At 42.1% G+C, this 24,193-nt stretch overlaps 1 protein-coding gene across 2 annotated transcripts; it reads right to left on the bottom strand.

Moving 5' to 3' along the window:
* Positions 1-256: 256 nt before the first annotated feature.
* On the bottom strand, positions 257-20,142 carry LOC117539866 (dehydrogenase/reductase SDR family member 13-like). 2 transcript variants are annotated; one of them, XM_034206221.1, is made up of 6 exons: positions 19,986-20,142; positions 17,400-17,518; positions 16,845-16,994; positions 8,672-9,011; positions 7,206-7,435; positions 257-1,451 (listed from the first exon to the last, which is right to left on the bottom strand). In XM_034206221.1, the coding sequence occupies exons 1-6, from the start codon at positions 20,110-20,112 to the stop codon at positions 1,368-1,370; spliced, it is 1,050 nt and encodes a 349-aa protein (XP_034062112.1). In that variant the 5' UTR covers positions 20,113-20,142; the 3' UTR covers positions 257-1,367. The 2 variants fall into 2 exon arrangements, with proteins under 2 accessions (XP_034062112.1, XP_034062118.1); XM_034206227.1 differs by lacking the exon at positions 257-1,451 and having other exon boundaries at positions 6,952-7,435; positions 8,672-8,998; positions 16,845-16,968.
* Between the last annotated feature and the right edge of the window lie 4,051 nt (positions 20,143-24,193).

Below are 24,193 nucleotides of genomic sequence, written 5' to 3'. Positions count from 1 at the left end.
GTGTGTGTGTGTGTGTGTGTGTGTGTGTGTGTGTGTGTGTGTGTGTGTGTGTGTGTGTGTGTGTGTGTGTGTGTGTGTGTGTTCACACTGAAAAGTGAAGAGTGTCTAGAGGAAAGAGGTGACGAGGGGGATATAATGTTTAACACTTTGCTTTTTATGTCTCACTTCCATATTGTTCACACAAACACACAGAACCTCAAAAGTTATCAAAGTATGTGATGATTTACTTTGATTAACACTAACTACTCCCCGAGTACTAGATGACACTGACTACTTACTAACACTGACAGTACTGACTGTCGCCGAGCAATGTTGTCAAAGTTCAAATTATTTCAACTTTGACCCCAATCAGATCATCAAACCCTAACCCCAAACCTTGTGGTGACCAAAGAGCAGATGTAAATACGGCCTTCACGAGTACTTTGTATCCGTACATGAGGAGAAAAAAACCATCCAACTTAAGTGAAGAAGGCAGACACAGAATGAACTGATAAGATTGAGGTTTGGATAAATTAAAAAAGAAGAATATATGAATATTACTACAAAAGATGTCCGTCCTGACTGAAGCAGTAAAACTGGTTGGCAAACGCTGCTTTGTTTTAATGTTTGAATCATGATAGTGGCTTGTATATCTACAGTTCTACAGTTTTTGGTTTTCCTTATGAAAGAGGAACACAGACTGCTCGGCTGCAGTCTGTGAGGTGTGCTCACGTGCCACTTTTTGGCCAAGAGGCAGGTTGGCCAAAAAGTTTGCATTGCACATTAGTACTTTCATGAGGGTTTCTGTGCAAGGGCCATTAAGTCAGTTTACTGGATGTAGTTCTGGCTTGTCAACAAGTTTAGAATTTAATTGCAAAATGCAAAATAAATAAATGGTCTGAAAATGTTTGAAAACATCTGAACAATGTATAAGCGAGATAAAACCTCTTAAAGTGTCCAAAATCAGAAATGAATGGACACTTGGGCATCCCCTTACATTGATCACCTAATAAAAGGATTTTAAGGGTAACTTGAGTGAGGGTTGAGTTTAGGGTGATTTAAAGCATATGTTTTTATACCGTTTTTCACCACTGTCACTGGCAGTGAACAGGTAAAACATGCTCCATGTGTTATAAACCCTGACAGAGTTTTGCTTTCACTCAGATGTGTTGGTATTGTCCCCAAACAAACAACCTGCACACGGCTCACACAGCATCTAAATCAATCAGCATGTCTCTATGCATCCGATAGCTGCCTAATTGATGCACTAATCCAGTCACTAAGTACTGCAGCGCTGTGGAGTATGCCCAAAGCAAACACAACACACAAGTCATCAATGAGCTGATCTCCAACAGAGAGCGGAGCAGGACTGACAGAACATCTATGAACTATAGATCAGGAGGAGAAGTGCACACACCTTTGGCCTGGAACAACACAGCTGTCTTCTGTGATGGGCCTGCAGGAGATGAGGTCTTGAAGAAAAAGAGACAGCTTATTTTCTAATATTTTACATCTTTGACTGCGGGGCCTTTTGTCTCAAACAGCACTGAGGTCATGACCTCTGATTCTGTGAATTTGGAGGTTTTAGTCACTTTAGTTCAGTTTACAGATTACACTTCACATGGTGGTGGATTCCAGTATTTTTGGGAATCAATATGTTAAACTTGGCTGGAAATACTAAGTATTAGTCCTATGTTTATATACGTCTGTTTTGATAGTAGTCTATTTTGGAGTATTGTGACTTGTACTTTATAAGAACAATATTTTTGAATTGTTTATTGTTTAGACACTCTATTGATATACTTTCTATTTACTGTTTATTTGATTGATGTATTTATTTTTCTACTTTATTTCAATATATATGTGTTACTCATGTGAAATGCCTGTTAACCTGCTGCTGTGACAGAAACCATTACGATTTGGGATCAAATCAATGAGACACTTTGGAGACACATTTATCTCCTTATTGAACTATGTCATGTTTTACTAACTATGTGTAGAATAGAGACTGCCAGAGGATGTAGAAGGAAAAGAAGCTTCTAATGTGAAAATGTACATGAATACAAACGTATATGTGCATGGTTATATTTCACTGTAACACATTAGTCTGGTGTTTCACATTTAAAAAAAACTTCCCATGCACCTTGACTAGCTGCACATAAAGCTCATGAGGCTTGATGTTTGTACACGCTAGAAGTAGGGAAGGTACTGGGTGCCCATTGACTTCCACCAAATTCCGTTCGTAATGAGAGCAACCTTTAGAGTGGTACAGGAAAGAGTTTTTGGTAGGCCTGAAATAAGCTCTGTTTTTAACACAAGTTTGCGAGATTCTCATGTTTTGTTCTACGACCGTAAATACGTCAGTACATACCCCAATCTTGAAGTCCAATGCTTCTATGCTGCCATTAAAAAATGGTGAATAAGTCACCAAATGAGACTACTTAGGTCGTACATTAGCCGCCTTTAGCTTAGCGAGCATGATGTAGTTTGTTTGCAGCATTATATTAGCGTGGATTGCATTTACGCCTCGATCATCATACAACTGGTGGTAATATGTGTAGACTATCCGACTGAACAAAACATGTAAGTATCATAAAGTGTGTTTTCCAAATAAGTTATTTTCTGCAGTATTCCGAAATCCAGCGGGAGAAAGAAATTAAGCTTTCGTCGATGGAGCCCTTGTGAAGATAACTTCCGGGTCGGTCTACAAAAATACGCCATCACTGCACCGTTCTATGAACTATTTCAATGCAGAGTCATAATGGAAAGAGTGTCTAAGTCTCTGCTTGATAGACCACAGCAGATAGACCCAGTGGAGTTCCAACCTGAAGCTATCATCTCCACCAACAACAAGGAAAACTACAAGCAGAGCTTTGAAACTATAGAAGAAAAATAAGGCTCAAACATCATCAATGAAATGAGGCAGATGTTGATGTTCAGGAAAGGGTCTCCTCCAGGTAAAGACCCAAAGAACAGCAACAATACAACTGTAAGGAAAGAGCTACCTCAAAGAACTGAAGCTTTGCTAAACTAGGAGGAAGCTCATTGTGTCGGAGGGTTCAGAGTGACATGTGGACAGGAGGAACCAAGGATCACTGCAAAACCTTGAAATCTTGCCAAGTATATTTGTCCAATTTCTAGTCCGAATGTTTCTTTACAATTGATGACTAAATAACTTAAGAAGTAACAATGCAGTGAGATATAGGGTCTTGTTTTTAGACAATGTCTCAGACGGAACACAACATTTCCCGATTCTGGTCAAATGAAGTTCGAAATAAGTTGTCCCAGCTAATTACAACAACTCATTTCTAAATATCCCATCTTAGAAGAAATCTTCCGAGAAATATGATAAAGCTTGTTCTATTGGCACCTTGTTTTTATTATTCTTTTACTTGATTTTGGAGCAGCATTTTTCCACTGCATACCTCCATCCCTACGCCTTCGGGACACATTGCTGTACCAGCTGCACCACAGCAACCCTCCTGCACTGCCATGTACATCTACAATTTAGTTTCATCATCTCTTAGAGAATTTGGCTTGGATCCCAATGCAGTAGAGGTGAATGTAATCCAGTTTGCAGTGCCAACAGCATTGAAAAGTGACATTTCAAATCGAAAGGAAAATTGTAATGTTTTTCTAGAACCAATGTCTGTTTTCATCTGTTTTCAGTAGCTCTTTTTTGAACTATTTGTGTTGTATTCTTGTTGGGTTGATGTTGAGTTTGATGACCTCCACTCTGTGACAGGTGTGAAGGAGTGCTGAACTGTAAAGAAGAATTGTGTCAGTTAAGCTGTTTCTCAATGATAATTCAAGTTGGCCGCCGGTCCTTCCAGCATGCAGCAAAGTGAGTGGGGTGAAGAAGGAAGGGGACAGAGGGATAGTTGAAGGCGGGAGAAGATAGGAATCGATCATGGAAGAGTGTTCCTCCCCACCAACACTGAGGTTAAAGGAGAAGGCTGCGCAGAACAATGTCCTACTGAGTAATTACAAGAGCACCTCTCTTAACACACACAACTGACCCCGCTCCATGCCTACCCGTGTTAATAATCAGCGCTCATAATGAACACAATCCATAGGTCTGCTGGGTTAAGGTCCTCAACAACCTTGCTCCAAGCAACAACGGCCAAGCTCAGCACAAAGAGACGCTTTCTTTAGATGGAGCTGTGTGACGCTACTGCCCCCCAGTGGACACACGGGACATTGACGGCCTCCATGTTATTTTATGAGGTAAGATTACTGTACACAGTCTGTGGGTCAGTAACATAATCCTAACCCTGATTTTGAAAAACGATTTGCAGTACAACTCAGGCCCTTGAATATATAACCCATGTGTTGGAACTATTTATTGGTAAGACATTTATTATTTGTATTTTGTAATAACTCTTGAAATTAATGTTCTTGTTGTTTCTGTTTATATTGATTGTTTTGATTGTATTGATTCTTATTTATTGCAAATATGTTAGTATTAAATTAATTCTAATGTTTTTATTTTGAAGGCAGTTTTGGGCACTGGCTGATTATATATTGGAGACAGGTAGTGATGGGATTAGCGCACCAGTATAGCATATGGTTTTTTGCCAGGGTGACCAAGGAAAGCCATAGGAAAAGCTGCTGGAAAAGAAAAGGTGACGCCAGATTTCATTGTACTTTTGATGATATTAGCTCATGGAAATAAATAAATACATTGTTCTTGCCTGGACTTGGACCTACTTTACTACTTGTGAATAAATAATTGAAATGAAAAGAGTGCAACAATGTGCTGTTGGATCATTATTATTATTTTAACTAGTTCACTCTTGCTGGCTTCTCCACTGTTGCTGATCCAATCCTTAACACTAAAAATATATTTATTTTACCAGTTCCTGACATTTTGTAAATGTAACAATTAATCTATTCATTATTACAAGGTATTCACAGCTGTTTATTTCCCCTGCGGAAGATTTGCTTACCGGTGCCTCAGCGGGCATTTTATTTTGGAGTTTTTGAAGGTGGAATGAATATTGTTGTAGTTATACAACCTTAAAAGGCCTATAAACTCAACGAAGCAATTAAGATCATTAACCAGTGATTTAGTGTTTTATAGTTAAAAGTAGTAATACTTAATTGTAAAAATACTCTGTTAGAAGTAAAAATCCTGCATTCAAACCTAAGTGAAGTAAAGGTACAAAAGTATTGGCAGCCAAATAGACTTAAGTAAGTGCTCATAAAGCGTTATGATCCATTTCAGAATTTGAAATGACTTGATTATGAATATTGATGCATTAATGTGTCTATCACAGCTGGTCAAAGTAGAGATCATTTTAACACACTTTTTTTTTTTTTTATGTTTTATTTTCTATTCATATTTCTTTTATTTTCTGCTGTTTTTCTTTAATGTATTCGTGATTTTTCAACAGCTTCGATGTCAACTGATCCAGTGATGCCAAAACCAATGCAGTATTTTATTATAACACAAGAATACACCTTGTTGAATTGGATTTTGGTTTTTTTCCCGGTTCATATGAATATCTTTGGAAACGTTACTGTTTCTTTACTGAAAACCCAATTTTTTTATTTTGTGTGTGATAGGCTAAGGGGCGGGACATCTCTAAGCAGTTGACCAATCAAAATAGAGCCGGCCAGCTAACCAATCAGAGCAGACTGGGCTCTGGTTTCAGACAGAGGGTGAGAGCTTTTTGAACATTAAAGCATGGAAATGTCAAAGGCATAGAGGCACTAAATAAAAACATGAACTTGAAAATGAGTATCGTAGGGCCTCTTTAACATTTTGTTACTTTCCTTTTCCTCTGGAATATAGGGGAATGTAAAAAATGTACTCAAGTAACTTGAATGTCGAATGTACTAATGTTCTTGTATACTGGGTATAAAAACTGAACTCTTCCTTACATGCTCTCCTACAATACTGCAGTGGCTATGTCAAATAAATCCTATTTGTAAATTAACAAATTCATTTAAAATACTTCCCCAATATTTCGACAGCCTGCTAGCTGAAATGATTGAACTGTGCTTGTGTATATACAGTTGCAAGAAAAAGTATGTGAACCCTTTGGAATGACCTGGATTTCTGCATAAGTTGGTCATAAAATGTGTTCTGATCTTCATCTAAGTCACAACAATAGACAAACACAGTCTGCTTAAACTAATACCACACAAACAATGATATGTTTTCATGTTTTTATTGAACACACCATGTAAACATTCACAGTGCAGGGTGGAAAAAGTATGTGAACCCCTAGGCTAAAGACTTCTTCAAGAGCTAATTGGAGTCAGGAGTCAGCCAACCTGGAGTCCAATCAATGAGACGAGATTGGAGGTGTTGGTTAAAGCTGCCCTGCCCTATAAAAAATACACACCTGTTTTGAATTTGCTATTCTTAAGAAGCATTGCCAGATGTGAACCATGCCTCGCACAAAAGAGCTCTCAGAAGACCTACGATTAAGAATGGTTGACTTGCATAAAGCTGGAAAGGGTTACAACAGTATCTCTAAAAGCCTTGATGTTCATCAGTCCACGGTAAGACAAGTTGTCTATAAATGGAGAAAGTTCAGCACTGTTGCTACTCTCCCTAGGAGTGGCCGTCCTGTAAAGATGACTGCAAGAGCACAGCGCAGAATGCTCAATGAGGTGAAGAAGAATCCTAGAGTGTCAGCTAGAGACTTAAAGAAATCTCTGGCACATGCTAACATCTCTGTTGACGAATCTACAATACGTAAAACACTGAACAAGAATGGAGTTCATGGGAGGACACCACGGAGGAAGCCACTGCTGTCCAGAAAAAACATTGCTGCACGTTTGAAGTTTGCAAAAGAGCACCTGGATGTTCCACAGCACTACTGGCAAAATATTCTGTGGACAGATGAAACCAAAGTTGAGTTGTTTGGAAGGAACACACAACGCTATGTGTGGAGAATCCAAAGGGTTCACATACTTGTTCTTGCAACTGTATCGCTAAAAAGCAAGACATAGAGCAAGCTACCAGCACCTTTTTATTTGTTTTGAAGACTTATTAAAAGCTGTTTTCTTCTTCATCCTGGCCAGAGTAACCTTACAGCCCTCATGACATCTCTTTGTGGATAACAATAGGCACAAGTGTAGGTTATGCAGATAATATTAAAAAAAAAATAGACGGTAAGAAACCAGCCCTTAAAGTGGCTGATAAGGCACCGTGCGAACATGCTGGATCAGGATTTGGTCCGTCATTATAAACTGGCTAACCTCTCACTCACTTCCCACAGCTTCTTTGCCAAGGCATCATCCCGTCCTTTGGCTCCCACTTGTTGCAGCGCACAGTTAGAGAAGTAGCGTCCGCTAAAAGGCTCAATGCCCTCTTGCAGGGCACAATGCAGGGTGGTCTGGGCCCCCCCCTCAGGATCCTGGAGGAAGAGCTTGGCAAAGGGAATCAGGAGGAGCTGCTGCCATAGGCTAAGGCTTCGACGCAGCTCTGTGTTGATATATCCTAGAAGAAGAAAATGATGAAACGTATGAGCTTCGCAGGAAGTGCTGAATGATTACTGGACAACAGCCTTGTTTACAGGTAGTCCATATTCTCTCAGTAGACCTGCACTAGGATACTCTTGTGACATAGTACAATAATCTAAAGCAGCCATACAGCAGGTCAGAAATACAACAAGTGTAAACAACAGCTGCTATATTATCAAGACAGCCACAGATAATTAAAGAGTCCTCTGCTATATACTTAGTGTTCTGCCCGATATATGATATGACAGATATAAATGAGATTTCCTTACTGAGTATCCCACAGCATCATGTCAGAGTGGATGTCAGCCAGCTGAAGCTCAGCAGTAGTTAAGTGGTGCAGAAGGACAATGGCCCTTAACTTCACAGTAAATGTAATACAGAATGGCTTAGTGAAAAGAATATCTGCCTTTTAGAGTGGTTCAGTCAGAGACCAGACCTTATCCCAATTGAGAAGCTGAGGAATAACCTTGGGAGAGCCGTTCACACCAGACATCCTGAGAATATGACTGAGCTGAAGCAGGTGCTAATGTTTAATGGGTGGGTTAAAGAAAGACATGAAAGATTATAAATGTTTGAGTGTTATTAGCTTAAGCGCATTGTGTTTGTCTATAGTTGTGACTTGAACGATATCAGATCACAGTGAATGACCAATTCATGCATAAGACCAGGAAATTCCAAAGTATTCCCATCAATGCAGAACAATATTTTGTATTACTGCTGATTTTTATTCCATATTTTATTCCTTCTATTCCATTGCAATGTAAATACTGTTATATCTTACTATATTTTAAGTTATTTTAAATATTTTTCTAGTTCTCTATCTGTGTTTTTAATTCTTGTTTGTATGCTCCACGACACCTAGTCGAATTCCTCGTACGTGTAAACCTACCTGGTAATAAACCTGTTTCTGATTCTGATCATTCCAACCATGCCATTGTATGTCTAATGACCCAATCCTTAACCCAATAATTGCAATACATAAATGAACACAGAAATGTTACATATTCCAGTCCAAAACATCTTTCACCAACATTATTTCCAGATTTCCTCGATAAGTCTGATTGGCATTCGTCAGCTTGCTGTCACTTCCTGTTAGTAAAACCTTATTGTCAGGTTAGAGACGGAAATATACAAGTGAAAATTATAATGCTTTCCATCTGAAAATGGTTGCCAGAGAATATGTTCCTACAGGAACTGTGCATAAGGCACTCACCTGGGTGGAGGCAGAAGCAGGAGACGCTGGTGCCCTCGAGCCTGTTGGCCAGCTCCCTGGTGAAGAGCACATTACACAGCTTGCTGTCGCAGTAGGCTTGGAGGTTGCGCCACATAGACTGACCAGACACCAAGTCTTTCTTAGAGGTCATCAGGGGGAAGTGAGCTTTGCCTAGACGGTGCCCAATGGACGCCACGGTGACCACACGACTAGGACCGCACTTCTGGAGGCGCTCCAGGAGAAGGTTGGTGAGCAGGAAGTGACCCAAGTGGTTGACCCCAAACGCCAAGTCAAAATCATCATCTGTATGTCCATGGCCCACCACACCTGAAACACAGCGCTTCTTTTACTTATACCCATTTTCCAAGACCAATGCGAAGACAGCGCACAATTGCGAACACGTTTTTTGTGTTTTGGCACCACATTAACCAGGCTCTATATTTTGTGACGATACTTTGAATTACAACCCGTTTGCTATCCTGTTCAGCAACAAGTGCCTACTAATTTAAAGCATTTATGGTTAAGAATCAATATGCTATACGTGGTAGGTACACCTGGTCCGCCCCTGGCTCCGCCTTCCCCAGGTGTCCTGATGACATTCAGCTGGGGATGACTTAAAGAGAAAAAGCTCTTTTCCCGTCCTGAAACCAAGGGAATACGACCGTGGATTTCCTCTCACCTCGTGTGGATTTATATATATGTTGCTGTATTTTTTTTGTGTGAACTCTGGAGGATATTAGTATAGGTTTTTCGCGGCTTTGTTTCCTTCCCAGTAGGCTGTGTTTGGACCTTTGGGTAGAGGAGGGAAGTCTGGGTCCTACGGCTCATGGTGTGGCTGGCCCAGGCCCCCTTCTTCTTTTTGTTTGTTTTACGATCCTCCAGACTTGGTTCCTTATTGCCGGGAGGCATGCATGTGAGTTACGGCTGTGATGAAAATAAATGCCCGTCGATAACTAAATTCTGTGTTTGGCGTGGTTGTTTTTATGTTGCGGGTCTTTCCACGAGCCACTACCGCTTGGTAGAGGGACGGGACGTAACATATGGGGGCTTGTCCAAAGGCTGTCTCGGGCAGGTGCCGGTGTACTGAGAGTGTTTCTTTCTAGAACGGCCCTTGACAGCATATATATTTTGCTTTGTGTGTGCAGTGTAGGGTGGCTAGAATGATAGCCTAGCTGGTTTCAGTTTTGTTTGCTTTTTTATTTTATTTTCTCTTTGGAGTGAGTTTAGGTTGGATTTTTTGCGCTATGGAGTTTGAGCTAGAGGGCTTTGCTAGTGGTCCAACTCGGGAGAAGTTGGACGCCTGTAGTAAAGCCCAGCTGGAGCTAATTGCAGGCAGATTTAACGTTGAAATTAGCAAACAGCACAAGAAGCAGGTCATCAAGGAACAGCTGTTGGCGGCACTTATAGAGAAGGAAGTGTTACCGGAGGAAACGGGCGCTACCTATTTATCTAAAGATGAGGAAAACGAGGTAGCTCCAACAATGAGTGAGCTTCAGCTGGAGCTACGTAAATTAATGATTAGAGAGAAGGAGATTGATAACAAGCTAAGAGAGAAGGAGATCGACTGCAATCTCGAAATCAGGAAACTAGAGGAGGAGTGAAATCGATTGCTTCGTTTGAAGGAGCTGGAGTTATCGGCAGTGTCGCACCAAACTCAGCAGTTGGGATCCGCACATCCTCATGAGTTTGATGTGGGTAAATACACCCGATTTATTCCAGTGTTCAATGAGAGGGACGTGGATAATTTTTGTATTCTTTTCGAACGGGTTGCAACAACCTTGAAGTGGCCTAGGGATGTGTGGACTGTGATGCTGCAGTGCGTTCTAACGGGGAAGGCTCAGGAGGTATACGCTGCATTGTCTGACGAGGTCAGCCGGGATTATGGGCAGGTGAAAGCAGAAATTCTGCGCGCTTATGAGCTCGTGCCAGAGGCGTATCGTCAGAGGTTTCGCAGTTTCAGAAAAAGGGATTCTCAGGCTTATGTGGAGTTCGCTCGTGAGAAAGAGGGACTATTTGATCGGTGGTGCTCGTCGACAGGGGTAAGATCTCTAGAGGACATGAGAACATTAATGCTCATGGAGGACTTTAAAAACTGTTTGCCTGACAGAGTAGCCACATACATAAATGAGCAAAAACCTGTGAAACTGTCTGATGCTGCGGTTCTGGCTGACGAGTATGTCCTCACTCACAAGTCTGTCTTCGGTGGGAGGGATAGCGCAGGCCCGGTTTTGTGACACTAAGCTCAGGGAAAGCTCCGCTAACGTGCAGTTACAGGGCAGCATGTCAAGAGCTGTGGAGGAAAATGCGAGGGAGGTGAGTTGGGGACCCAGAGATAGCCCAGTGTGTTATTTCTGTAAGAAAAGAGGTCATATTGTGGCGAATTGTTATGCGTTGCGGGATGAGAAGAAGCCTGTAAAGACGGTCGCCTTGTCAATACTCCTCAACCGGGTGCTCCTAAATCAGAACTGGAAGTGTTTGCTCCGTTTCTTATGCAGGGAGTGGTGTCTTCGCTTGGGAAGAACAACAGGGTTCCGGTTACCATTTTGAGGGATACAGCAGCATCACAATCTTTTATCGTGAGTGGTGTGTTTTCCCTCTCGGAGGAGTCTGCTGTTAATTCCGGTGTTCTTGTGAGGGGGTTTGGGATGCAATATGTCGGTTCACCCTTGCATTATATTCACCTGGAATCAGATCTAGTTACAGGGCCGGTGATTGTCGGCGTTCGGTCATGTTTTCCTATCAAGGGAGTAGATCTGATATTGGGGAATGATTTAGCCGGTGGCAGAGTGCTCGTTAAGCCGGAAGTGACTGCGGTTCCTGTGGGGGAATGTTCAGATACAAATGTCCAAGAGTTCCATAATGTACGTTCCGCCTGTGCTGTCACCCACGCCAAGTCTAAGGGTGGGGTTGAAGTTGACGATGAGGTGGATCTGTCTGACAGTTTTATGGCTATAGAATTAGACATGCCAATCAGTGACCCTCCCCTGCCCCAGCGGCGTGACGGTGGGAAAACTGATACGGTAAAAATTGGTGCTGTGCCTGTGGCACGTCAGCAGCTGGTGTGTGACCAAAAAGCGGATGCAGAATTATCATTGATATTGGAGGATGCGGTTTCAGAAGGTGTCGCTGGCTCTCGCGGGTACTTTGTTAAAGACGGGGTGCTCATACGTAAATGGACACCGCTCTTTGCATCCCCAGGTGATGATTGGTGTGTTGTATCACAAGTGGTGGTTCCGTCGAAATATCGCCAGGACATCTTAGGTTTAGCTCATGATCATCAGCTTGCTGGCCACCTTGGTGTCAATAAAACCTATGACCGGGTGCTGCGCCACTTTTTCTGGCCGGGTCTGAAGAGGGATGTGGTGCATTATTGTAAAACGTGCCATGTGTGCCAGGTTGCAGGGAAGCCTAATCAAACGATTCCGCCTGCGCCGTTATATCCCATCCCGGCTGTAGGTGAACCGTTTGAGCGGGTGATCGTGGACTGTGTTGGCCCCTTCCCCGTAGTAAATCCGGTCATAGGTTTCTGCTTACCATTATGTGTGCAGCAACACGGTTTCCTGAAGCGATACCGCTGCATAACATCACTGCTCCGAGTATGGTCAAAGCCTTGGTGAAGTTTTTTTGCGTGTTTGGATTGCCAAAGATCATTCAAACTGACCAAGGAACGAATTTCATGTCGCGGGTCTTTGCTCAGACTCTCAAACAGTTAGCTATCAGTCATGTCCACTCGAGTGCATATCACCCTGAGTCGCAGGGGGCGCTTGAGCGGTTTCACCAGACGCTCAAATCGATGTTAAGTGCGTACTGTTTGGAGTTTGAAAGGGATTGGGATGAGGGAGTGCATTTAATGTTGTTCGCAGTGAGAGAGGTGGTGCAGGAGTCGCTAGGGTTCATAATGTACGTGGTCCCCTGAAGCTGTTGAAGGAAAAATGGCTGGGGGTGGCTGAGCCATTTAATCTGCTGGATTATGTGAGTGGGTTTCGTTTGAAGCTGCGCCGTGCATGCGAACTGGCACAGGATAATCTGGGTGTGGCTCAGAGAAAAATGATGGGGTGGTACGACAGGCGGGCTAAGGACAGAGTGTTTGCTCCAGGAGATAAAGTGCTAGCCTTGTTGCCGATCCCTGGTTCCAGTTTGCAAGCCCAGTTCAGTGGCCCCTATGTTATTACTAAAAAGGTCGGTGACCGTGAGTACCTCATCGCTACTCCTGAACGGGGTCGTAAGAGCAGGCTTTGTCACGTTAATATGTTGAAGCCGTACAACGAGAGGGCGAAAGCGCCTGGCTCGAGCAGGGGCTTAGCTGATGATACTGCCGAGTCTATTGTTCTAACAGGGGAGCTGTCCGGTGCTGGAAATGACGCATCTGCCACCTCTGAAGCTCCGGTTATTTGGGGGGGGGGGGATGAAGACGTTGTGGTCCAGTCGAAGGCGGTGTTACAGGGGAGGCTGCGAAATTCAGAGATCCTGGTAAATATCGAGGCTCATTTAGCACACTTACCTGATACGCAGCGTTCAGACATAGGTGAACTGATCTTGTCCAACAAGCAACTGTTTTCTGACGTACCTTCCTGCACGACGGTTTTGGAACATGATATTGATGTAGGTGACTCACTACCGATTAAACGACACGCATATCGGGTGAACCCTGACAAACGCCGTCGATTTAAGAAGGAGGTTGATTATATGCTTATGAACGGGATCGCTGAGTACAGCCTAAGCCCGTGGAGCTCGCCTTGTTTACTGGTTGACAAGTCAGATAAATCCGATCGCTTTTGTACAGATTTCCGGAAGGTTAACAACGTGAGAAAGCCCGACAGCTATCCTTTGCCCAGAATGGAAGATTGTATTGACCAGGTTGGCAATGCCTCGTTTGTTACCAAGATCGACTTGTTAAAAGGGTATTGGCAAGTTCCACTAACTAGCCGCGCTAAGGAAATGTCAGCGTTTGTGACACCAGATAATTTCCTACAGTACACTGTCATGGCGTTCGGGATGCGCAACGCGCCAGCAACTTTTCAACGGCTCGTTAATATTGTGCTGTCGGGTCTGTCAGGGTGTGTGGCATATTTGGATGACATTGTGGTTTATTCAGAGTCATGGCAAAAGCACATGGAACAGTTGGCGGAGGTGTTCGAGCGTTTGCGCAGGGCGGACTTAACTATTAACTTGGCAAAATATGACTTTGCTCAGGCAACCGTGGTCTATCTGGGAAAAGTGGTTGGCAACGGGGAAGTACGGCCGGTCCAGGCCAAGGTGGAAGCAATCCTGGCATTTTCTGCTCCGGCTTCCCGACGTGACTTGCGCTGCTTCCTTGGGATGACTGGGTACTACAGAGGGTTCTGTAAAAATGTCTCAGCTGTTACTGCTTCGTTAACTGATCTGTTAAGCCCAAAAGTTCCTTATGTGTGGTCTGGGCGCTGTGACCATGCTTTCCAGCAAATTAAATTGCTGATGACTAATGCTCCGGTGCTTGTAGCGCCAAACTTTGATCAGCCCTTTAAACTAGCAGTTGATGCAAGTGAATTTGGGGCCGGAGCTGTCTTGCTGCAGGATGTCGATGGGGTGGAGCATCCAGTATCATACTTCTCAAAGAAATTCAATCGACACCAACGGGTGTACTCCACCATGGAAAAAGAGGCCCTGGCTATGGTTCTGGCCTTAAACCACTTTGAGGTGTACGTTGGGTCATCAAACATCCCTGTCACTATTTTTACCGATCACAACCCCCTTGTGTTCCTGCACAGAATGCGTAACACAAACCAAAGGTTGATGCGGTGGAGCATTTGTATGCAAGCCTTCAATGTTGAGGTCAAACACATTCGTGGCAAGGACAATGTGTTGGCTGATGCATTGTCGCGCTTGTGATATGTAGCCTGGTTGCTGGGTGGACTGAGTGGTGGAGCACGTCTGTCGACTGAAAGTCGATTGTTGTGATTGTTTTGTTTTATGTAAAAAAAATAAAAATTAAAAAAAATAATAATAACTAACTCATGGTGGGGGTGTTACGTGCTCTATGTGTTTTCTGTCTCTGCTGCGCAGGTACACCTGGTCCGCCCCTGGCTCCGCCTTCCCCAGGTGTCCTGATGACATTCAGCTGGGGATGACTTAAAGAGAAAAAGCTCTTTTCCCGTCCTGAAACCAAGGGAATACGACCGTGGATTTCCTCTCACCTCGTGTGGATTTATATATATGTTGCTGTATTTTTTTTGTGTGAACTCTGGAGGATATTAGTATAGGTTTTTCGCGGCTTTGTTTCCTTCCCAGTAGGCTGTGTTTGGACCTTTGGGTAGAGGAGGGAAGTCTGGGTCCTACGGCTCATGGTGTGGCTGGCCCAGGCCCCCTTCTTCTTTTTTTGTTTGTTTTACGATCCTCCTGACTTGGTTCCTTATTGCCGGGAGGCATGCATGTGAGTTACGGCTGTGCTGAAAATAAATGCCCGTCGATAACTAAATTCTGTGTTTGGGGTGGTTGTTTTTATGTTGCGGGTCTTCCCACGAGCCACTACCGCTTGGTAGAGGGACGGGACGTAACAACGACAGTGCCATAGCTAAATGTGTTAGGTGACGTCTAAAGGTGTGTTTTGCTCTGCTCACCGGTCCCTCACAGCGGGCAGAGCTGCAGGTGCTGATCTCTCTCTCTCGCGTCCGGTTAGACTTCACTCGCGTTTATGTCCAAATCCATCAGTTCTAGCCAATGATATGGCTGCTGCCCCTCCCTACACGCAGATCACGCAGACTCAAACCTCATCTTAGGCCCAAATGCGGCGCAAATGCGCTCCGCAGCCGTTGCGAGGTTCTGGCGCTAACAGTTCATGAGCATGCTCCCCCGCCCCCTGTCAACACTCGCGACACATGAGTGGCCAGCCTAAACAACAATAAGCGCTGCTTGGCAACCGTGTGTGGCGGCAAAGTACATAGACATTTTGACAGGAGAGATTTAGTTTTGCCGGTATTCAACATATTTTACCAGTCATAGTCCGGTAATTATTTACACTCTAAGAAAAGTCGTGCAAACTATGTCAAATTAAACTTATATACATGCTATACCTTGCTATACCTTGCTATACCCGCAACCTCCGTTCCAGCTGAGAGGGTCTTCTCTACAGCTGGCCTGATTGTGAATCGCCTCCGCACATGAAAGCTGTAGGTAGGCCTATAGCTGTCAAACTGTGATCACCAGTTCAATACATTTGACTAATTCGACTTGGTTTCTACACTTATTTGAACATGTATGTATTTATTTCCAAAAGTTATTGAAAAAAATGTTTGGGAAAAAAACGTTTTGAATTTTTTTCTTTACCCAATTTTTTTTTGTATAGGCTCTGTACATTTCGGTTAACCGGTTAACCGTTTTTTGGGGGGGCGAATATTCGAATATACATTTGCTTTCAAATTCCCATCCCTAATACGTGGGTCCAGTTAATGTTACGCGAGTTGAACCAACTGCAAAACCAAAATAGCCCCATTAAGCGCTTAAGCAAAACTAATTTCAGTGGAAAAGGGGTATCAGTTAGGGCTGAACGATTAATCGATTTTAAATCGAAATCGCGATTTTAAATGATGCGATTATCAAATCGCAAAGCCTGCGATTTTTTTAACATTTTTTTCTTGTGTGTCAGTCATCCACACCAATCAGAAGTGCTGTGCTCCACATGTACCAGCCATTGTTAACCAATCAGAAGTGGCCCATGATAGAAGGTGATAGACAGATTGATCCAATCACCTGCCAAGTATTTTTGAAAGTGCCTGCCCTTTCCAAATGGCTTCCAATGGAGCTTTCCTAGATGCTTTGGTGAAACAAACCATCTGAGTCAGGTTAGCAATGCTCCATCACATGTTTTACATCCATTACAGGGTGAATCTTAAACTGAAGCTTGACTTTAAAGCAACCCAACGGAAGTTTCATGTAAGTTTGGTTATTTCACTCGTAGCTCGAGCTGCGGGGTTGCTAGAGATGGGAGCACGTTGATACGACCTTGCTAGCTGGAGATATGGCCGCCTTTTACAATAAACTTCCGTTGGGTCGCTTAAAAACAAATATCGCAAATCGAATCGCAATATTTGTCAGAAAAATCGCAATTACATTTTTTCCCAAAATCGTGCAGCCCTAGTATCAGTGTATTTTGACTTTACAGCTCTTTGGTAGGAATTTCCAATTTGACCATCCTCACCTGCGTTGTTGATGAGGATGTCCAGTCGGGGTTCCGTCTCCAGGAAGGTTTTAACAAAGCTGCGAACAGACTCGAGATTCCCCAGATCCAACTGCATGAACACCACCTGATTGTTCCCACTCTCCTGCAGACGTTATTACACATATCCATCTGAATTGAGGAAACATGCACCCATTTTCTGCATGTGAAAATAAACTTGAATATGCTAGAATGTTTCCTGGAATCAGGCTGGACTTTCTAAATGCTTGTGTCATTATACAGTGATGTGGTCAAAGTGTGTCTTACTTCCACATTATTACAAATGTGCGAGGGCTATGAGTAAGTCTAACTGTGAGCTAACAAAGGTCTGGTGACAGCAGCCAGTTTATTAGGGCCAACTACCTAAAACCTATCTAGTCTTAAAGAAGAATAAATCCAACTTTTTTGAAGTTTTTTGTTTTCAGTTAAGAGACACTTTTCAGATTAGTTGACCAACAGCTGGAATTATCAGTGCTATGTATGGATTGGGTGCAGCGTCTTGTGTCTACTTTAGCCTAGAGCTTCAGAAGGACTTACTCTACGGATGTCGAAGGCAGCAGCCTCAGCTTTGTCCTTGTTGCGACAGACGATTATAACCCTGGCTCCTCTCTTGGCCAGGTCCAGAGCCGTGGACTTGCCAATGCCAGTGTTGGATCCTGTGCAGGAAAACCACAAGCAACAAAACACTGACGACAAGGAGCTGAACTCAATGACACCTAACCATCGTTTAATGCTGCCCGCAAGTACACAGTTTAAAGGACAAGATTAGACCAATAATATTCATATATTTGGGATTGATATTAAAGAATTGTCAAAACAAAGTCAGCTATTTAAGTTAAATCAAGAGTTAAGAATAGTGTGTTCTTATTGTATTGTAGCCTACTACTGTAGTAGTAATTTAGTACTCAACTCATATTCCAATATACATTTTGTATACATCTTGTAGTATGGTTAGACTCACACTTCATTTCAGAGGTAAACCTACATTTCCATTATAAATGAGGGCAGTATGTTCAAATTTGTGAAAATAGATGTAGGTAGGCTTAATAATCCACAATAACACACACACAAGAGCCTCAGGCAGCAGTTGTTGACCAAAACCGTAAAAGCTTGAATACAGTATGTGGGTGGGGACTCCTTAAAATGTTATTCTATTTTTACATGCGTTTCAAGTTCCATTATCTTCCCATGAAATGTGTTTATTAGATCTTGCCTTTTTTTAAACCAATGTTGAGACTGATGAAAATGTATCTTTTGGGACAACTTAATGGATAAGGTTATATTAGTTATAGGCAGGGTTCGAGTTACGTGGGAGCCAATGGGAGCTGAGCTCCCATACGGAGGGGCCTGAGCTCCCACGGACCCAGTGAAATCAAACATCTGTGGGGGTCGCTAATATACATTACCAACAACCATTATTTTGATCACAAATAATGCATTTTTCAAAGTAATGAGTATTATTTACGTTAACGAGGTAAATAGGTAAACAAAACAATGTTTTCCAAAAGAACTACGCATCGTATTCTCTCTTGAATGACAATATGCCTGCACTTCACCTCTAAGGTGCGCAATAAAATATTGCGCAATCTATGCCTGTGAGGCTGTGTGACGCGCGCCCGAAGAATGAACCGGGTCCGTTATATCAACAGACATTCAAATATATTGACAAGATACACACATACTACGAGTACCAGCAGACGATTACCATGCCGCCCAAAAAAAGGCCACTGCCGCCGACGGGGTCTACAAGCCTGGCTAGTTTTGGTTTTCTCACAAAGAAACAGCTTTTGACAACCAAAATGCACCTGCTAGCGTGGCAGCTAGCACTAACCTTGCTGCTACGGAGGATGCTGTCTTTGCTAGCGGACCTGATGCTGTTGAATGTGGGACCACCTGCACACACGTAGAAAGATCCGAATCGGAGCGGCATGAGGAGGCAGGAGGTACTGCTACAGAAGGACCACCACTTAACTGGGGACACAATCAGTGGAGATCCTGGAAAGAAAGAAACCCCTGGCTGTTTTCAAAGGAGGGTGGTCTTGGATGCCTCGTCTGTAAGGAAGCCAAGACTCTCTTACTTTCGGAGAAAAAATATGGAACGCATTTGGTGGATGCCTGGCAGGGGCGGTTCTAGGGGGGGCCAGTGCCCCCCTAACACTGACCTCTGACCACTCTAACAATGAAAAAAATTTTTTGTTTTTTTTTAAATGTATATTTTCTGGTACTCGGTTTGCCAAAAACCGCAGGATTTTGTTTCTGTAATGTGAAATTGTGCAGACACCCTTATGTAAAGTAGAGATGTAATTGTTCATTGCCTTTATTTTTATATAAATATGGTGTTAGTGCAAACATTGCACTATAACTTAAGCTGAAGCTAACAGTAATAACTATAAGATCTATCTGAAATAAATAAGTGTACTGAAACAAATACCAATAACTGTATTGCATTGTTTTCTTATGCGCAATTACTTCATACTGTCTAGTTCTCTTTTTCGTCCTGCATTTATTGTGCCCCCCTCAGAAAATAACTGGCCCCCCAGTGCCCCCCCCCCAGTCAAATTGGTCTAGAACCGCCACTGATGCCTGGACCAATGGGACTGTGAGTAGCCCTGTGCAGAAGCATTTGCGGACATCTTTTTACATACACCGCGATTTTTTACATATTGCTCATAAACGAGCTGTTGAAAAAGCGGAGCTCAAACTAAAATAAGTGCTTCCGAAGAAAGTTGCAGAACTGAGCTCCAGCATGTTTAATGAGACTTGGAGTCTGCACCTCCAAGGTGTGCAATACATTATTGCGCAATCTGTGACTGTGTGCGCGCCTGCGCGTGCGTGCACGCGCGCATAAGGCGCATACGTTAGTTTTAAAGACCCCCATAGAGCTCAGTTTATAACTCGAACCCTGGTTATAGGGTATTTGGTTAGTGTGAGGTCTGAGGTGATTGTTAGCTTTTGAAAATAGTGATTCAAAAGATGGTTTGTATGTATTTGTAGTTGTTAAGCCACAACGGTCCTCAGCAGTAGCTTCAGTACAGTTAAGTGTTGCAGACCATCCTGCTTTTTCCATGAGCTGAGAGTAACCGAACTACATGTTAGCAGTAGCTGAAGAGTGAGGCTCTTTACCTGTAACAATGGCCGTCTTCCCCCTCAGCTTCACTGAGCTGCAGTACCTTGCTCCTTTGAACACATTGTAATACAATATTAGGTAAAGGCATAGCGCTCCCGCCGCGAGGCAGAGCAGCACCGACATCGCTGCACGGCACGCGGCTAGCAACAACACTCTCGATGGCAACAACACTCTGTACTCTTTCAAAATAAAGTTTATATGGCCAAACAAAACGATAATCATTCGCTAAGTGCAATATACCGTCATCATTTTAAAAATAGTAATGCTAAAAGACAGCACTTTTGACAAAAAATGACTGGAATAGATTATTTTAAGTGTGATTTTGAATTCAGAAATAACAAAATAATTTACTTTGAAAGAAAAACCCAACTCTACAATAACCCTAACCCGGTTTGGTTTCCTGGTTTAGCGTTTCTGAACCAGCAGATGTCACCATGTGCATTCAAAGTAACATTTACATTCTTAAAGACAGCTTGACTATAAACCAAACCTTTTACAACACTAAAACACCTGCTAAACTTGAAAATCCCCCCAAATAGTGCCTTATATCAGTATTCCTCTTATCTTAGGAACTTTAACTGAAACATGCTGTCTCTGTTGTGTTTTTCTGTTTTCAATTTTAATTACTTGCATACAAATTCAATGTTTTCTTATCCTTGACTCTGGCTTCTTGCTCTACTAGCTTTTTCACATAGGACCTACATATATTTTGTATGCAACTCAAGGCAAAGAATATCGCAGCTTGTGTTCTTTGCCTTGGCCATATTCTGTGTTAGAAGTGTAGCCTATGCTTTTCTTTGTTTATCTGATATTTATTTTTCAAACTTTAAATTACAGTTTTATTTAGTTGTACTCACAGAAATGGATAAAAGTCCAATTCAAACAGGATACTGTACTTCATTTTTTCGGCCTACTTGGACTAATATCGCCTTAACTGTGACGCAAATGCATTGAAATCGTGTGCTTTGTTACGGGTTGGAATCAAGCTGACAGGCTAAAATACACACCCAAACGTTGTTTATGTAATCCGTTGCACATGTTCAAACTCATTTAATGTCAGGATTAAAGTGACAAGAATAAGATAAAGAGCGGTAGGCTACATCTACATGTTACCACTTTGCTTAACATGTTGTGTAGTAGTCTAATAGGTGTGGTGAAGCATAATTCATCATGTACAGTATAGGCCAAGTTATTAGGAGGACAATACAACCAAGATTCCAGAATTTCAGAAGTTCTGAAAGTTCACAGATAATTATACAGAAACAACTAAAAAAGATAACCATGTAACATATAAGAAGATTATGTAACTTACTCTGATTTTTTATTCAATTTAGGACGAGAAGGGCAAACCTTGCTTAGGCTGCTTCAATAAGTAAAACAGAATGTGTGTATCCTCCTTTGATGCTGCAGCAGCCCCCCAACAGATTGATTGGGTTGTCATTGGCCTATGCTTCACCCTTCCACAAAGTTTCATGAATTCTGCTCATAAATATTTTTTCTGTAATTCTGCTAAGAGCGTAACCAACAAACAAACTGAAACATTACCTCCTTGTTGAAGGTGATCATGGCCATGATCTTTATTTAAATTATTGTGCACACATATTTAGATAAAAACGACATTACAAACACTACACTACATTGATAGAAATTGCAAAGTCATAGTGACGCAGCACACCATGCAGTCTTTATGTTATAGAAAGAGGATTGGAATGGCAGTTAAAGTAGGACTTAACCACAACCCATTCATGCCGGAAGAATTCATGTGGGTGTTGGTTATTTGGATTGACATTATTTTAACCTTAACCTTACTTACACATGCTTCCAACTAAGCTTTCCACACAAGCACATGAAATAGTGTGTCCTTTTGTAGATGTCATGCTTTTTCAAACCTTATTTAAAACATTAGGACCCAATCAACTTTATTATGTGGTGTGTCTTTACTTATGACTAAGCTTGTTGTCTTATCTTATTTACGACACAAGTTTATTAATGACACCATTCAGTTGATAACTTTTACCGAGTTGATAACATCTGGATATTCCTTTTTTCACCACATAAAGCATCTATTCATCCTTGCAAGCTCAAGAGGGACCTATGAAGGAAAGAACGACAGAAATAATCGGACTACCCGGACACTCTACTGTACCAAATGCTGTATCTAAGGTTGTTGTGAAAAAGTCAGATGTGATAAGAAGATGTTAGGTGCTGAAACAGGTGAACATAATATGTACACATAAAGGACATATTTTCTGTCCTCACCTCTCTTTACATTACTTCTCCCCAGCAATGACTGGATAACAGTCATGCTTATCTAGGGGCAGCCAGGGAAATTAGATTGTTTTGGACCCAGACATGCTGATGCATGGGTCATATGCAAGCCCCCAAGAAGAGAGCCAGGTGTTGAAGCACGTTTTCGCAGTGGCCAATTGGTAGTACTTAACTTTTCGTGTCAGTCCGTGATATCAATGGGCCTTAAAATGCTTTTTCCCATTGACTTAAATTAGGAAAGACACGTCTGTGAATAACTGGTAATTTTTCTCTTAAAGCAACTTGCCAGGACAATCTCTTGAATAGCACTTACTTACCATTAGGGCCTGAATATAGTAAACTGCGATGAAAGCTGAATCCAGAGTTATTTTTTGAGGAATGATAGGGGCCCCGCGTCCAACGCTGTATCCAGTTCTCTTTCTCTTTCTTCAATGTTTATATGGCAAACTTTAAGTTTCCAACAACCCCCGACACAGGGGGTGAGTACGCCTATCAACACGTAGCCGACCTAAGTTCCACTGGAAAGGGTCCAGTTTACTTAAAACACTGATAACCTTTAACTTGTGGAGAAACTGCTGATGTCCCCCTTTAAACCTGGCTTTGCTGTGGAGAAGCATTGTGGGAAAAGGCATCTCATGCAGTTATAGTAACATGTTTATTTGTATGGAGCATCAATCATTTAGATATAAACTAATTATTTATCACCAACATAAATAAAACACCTTTACCTTACATTGCTTGACTTATCTCACCTGCCAGATAACCTCTCCTCTGTGTGTGTCACCTTTCATTACATTATTAATGTTTAAAGATTATGCCAACCCAATATCAGGCATTCGTGGAAAGTCTCTTACTGAACTCACACAGCTTCTTTGCTGCAGTGCCCTTCTTTGCTTTAGCATTCACTTTGTTCACAGTGCAGTTGGAATAGTCACTTCAAAATATTTTGTACTGCTGTAAACTTTGCCCCAGGAAAATACTTTGTTATTGATGTTACATCATTATCATGTGCTTCCATGGAATGAAGTCACAGGTCACTTATCAATGCCTGATGTTGATGAACCAGGATCAGTCGTATCCTGTGGTTTCACAGACTCACTTAATCCTATCTGAAGGCACTGGAGAGCAGCATTCCCTGCAAAAAAGAGTAAAGTAGCACTAGAGCCAAGTGGGAAATACAAGACTCCAATGTGTGATGTCCCTTAAAACCATCCTCTGGGGAGATATTCAAAATGTCAGACAGATTTGTGTCCCTAATGATGCTGTGATCACACACACACTCACAGGCTTACACTCATACAGTAAGTACATGTGGGATGCATTGTGTGCCGTTATTTATGATGACAACACTGTAAACCTAAAGATTACCCTTACCCTAACCCTAGAGACAATGCTGGACATATCAAAGCTTTATGACCCAGCTGTTGGAGAGATTGATTTTGTACTACTTGCATTCATAAACATCCAGGCATTTCATATACTTCTCATATCTTCCTTATGGTTTTGGTTATGGCACACTTGTAAATGTCAAGCCAGATGGAATAAACAAAGACAAAATAGAGAGATTTGGGTATGCACACAAAAAAAGTCCACTTCTTTGCTGGATATATGATGACTTATTAAAACTCCTGAAACAATAGTTTATAACACTAATTAGTTATGTAAGGAACAATAAATGATCAGAAGTAATAAATAAGGTAGATGATTATGTGCTTCAGTTATGTGTGGGTGGGGTTCATTTACTACAGGCCTGTCTGTAATCTGATGATTTGTCTTACATTGATACATTATGATTGATGTTTGAAACACACCTTATCTCATCAATCTTTCATGTAAAAAAACAGTATATGGTATGAGCCAGGAATGTGTTCATGTAGGAAACCATTGCTTGCAAGAATTAAATGCTTGTAAGTAAACCATCTCATGCAGTCCCATT

Source organism: Gymnodraco acuticeps, unplaced genomic scaffold (assembly GCF_902827175.1).
Source record: "Gymnodraco acuticeps unplaced genomic scaffold, fGymAcu1.1, whole genome shotgun sequence".
Lineage (NCBI taxonomy): Eukaryota > Metazoa > Chordata > Actinopteri > Perciformes > Bathydraconidae > Gymnodraco > Gymnodraco acuticeps.
The sequence above is the reverse complement of the archived record's forward strand: the minus strand, read 5'-3'. Positions and strand labels throughout refer to the sequence as shown.

Coding starts and splice junctions, on each gene's coding strand:
- LOC117539866 (XM_034206221.1), bottom strand. CDS start 20,112: ATGTCGGTGCTGCTCTGCCTCGCGGCGGGAGCGCTATGCCTTTACCTA. Junction 16,995..17,399: donor CTGCCTTCGACATCCGTAGA/GTAAGTCCTTCT, acceptor TCCTCAATTCAG/ATGGATATGTGTAATAACGT. Junction 9,012..16,844: donor CATCCTCATCAACAACGCAG/GTGAGGATGGTC, acceptor AAGTAAAAGAAG/CGCTGTGTTTCAGGTGTGGT.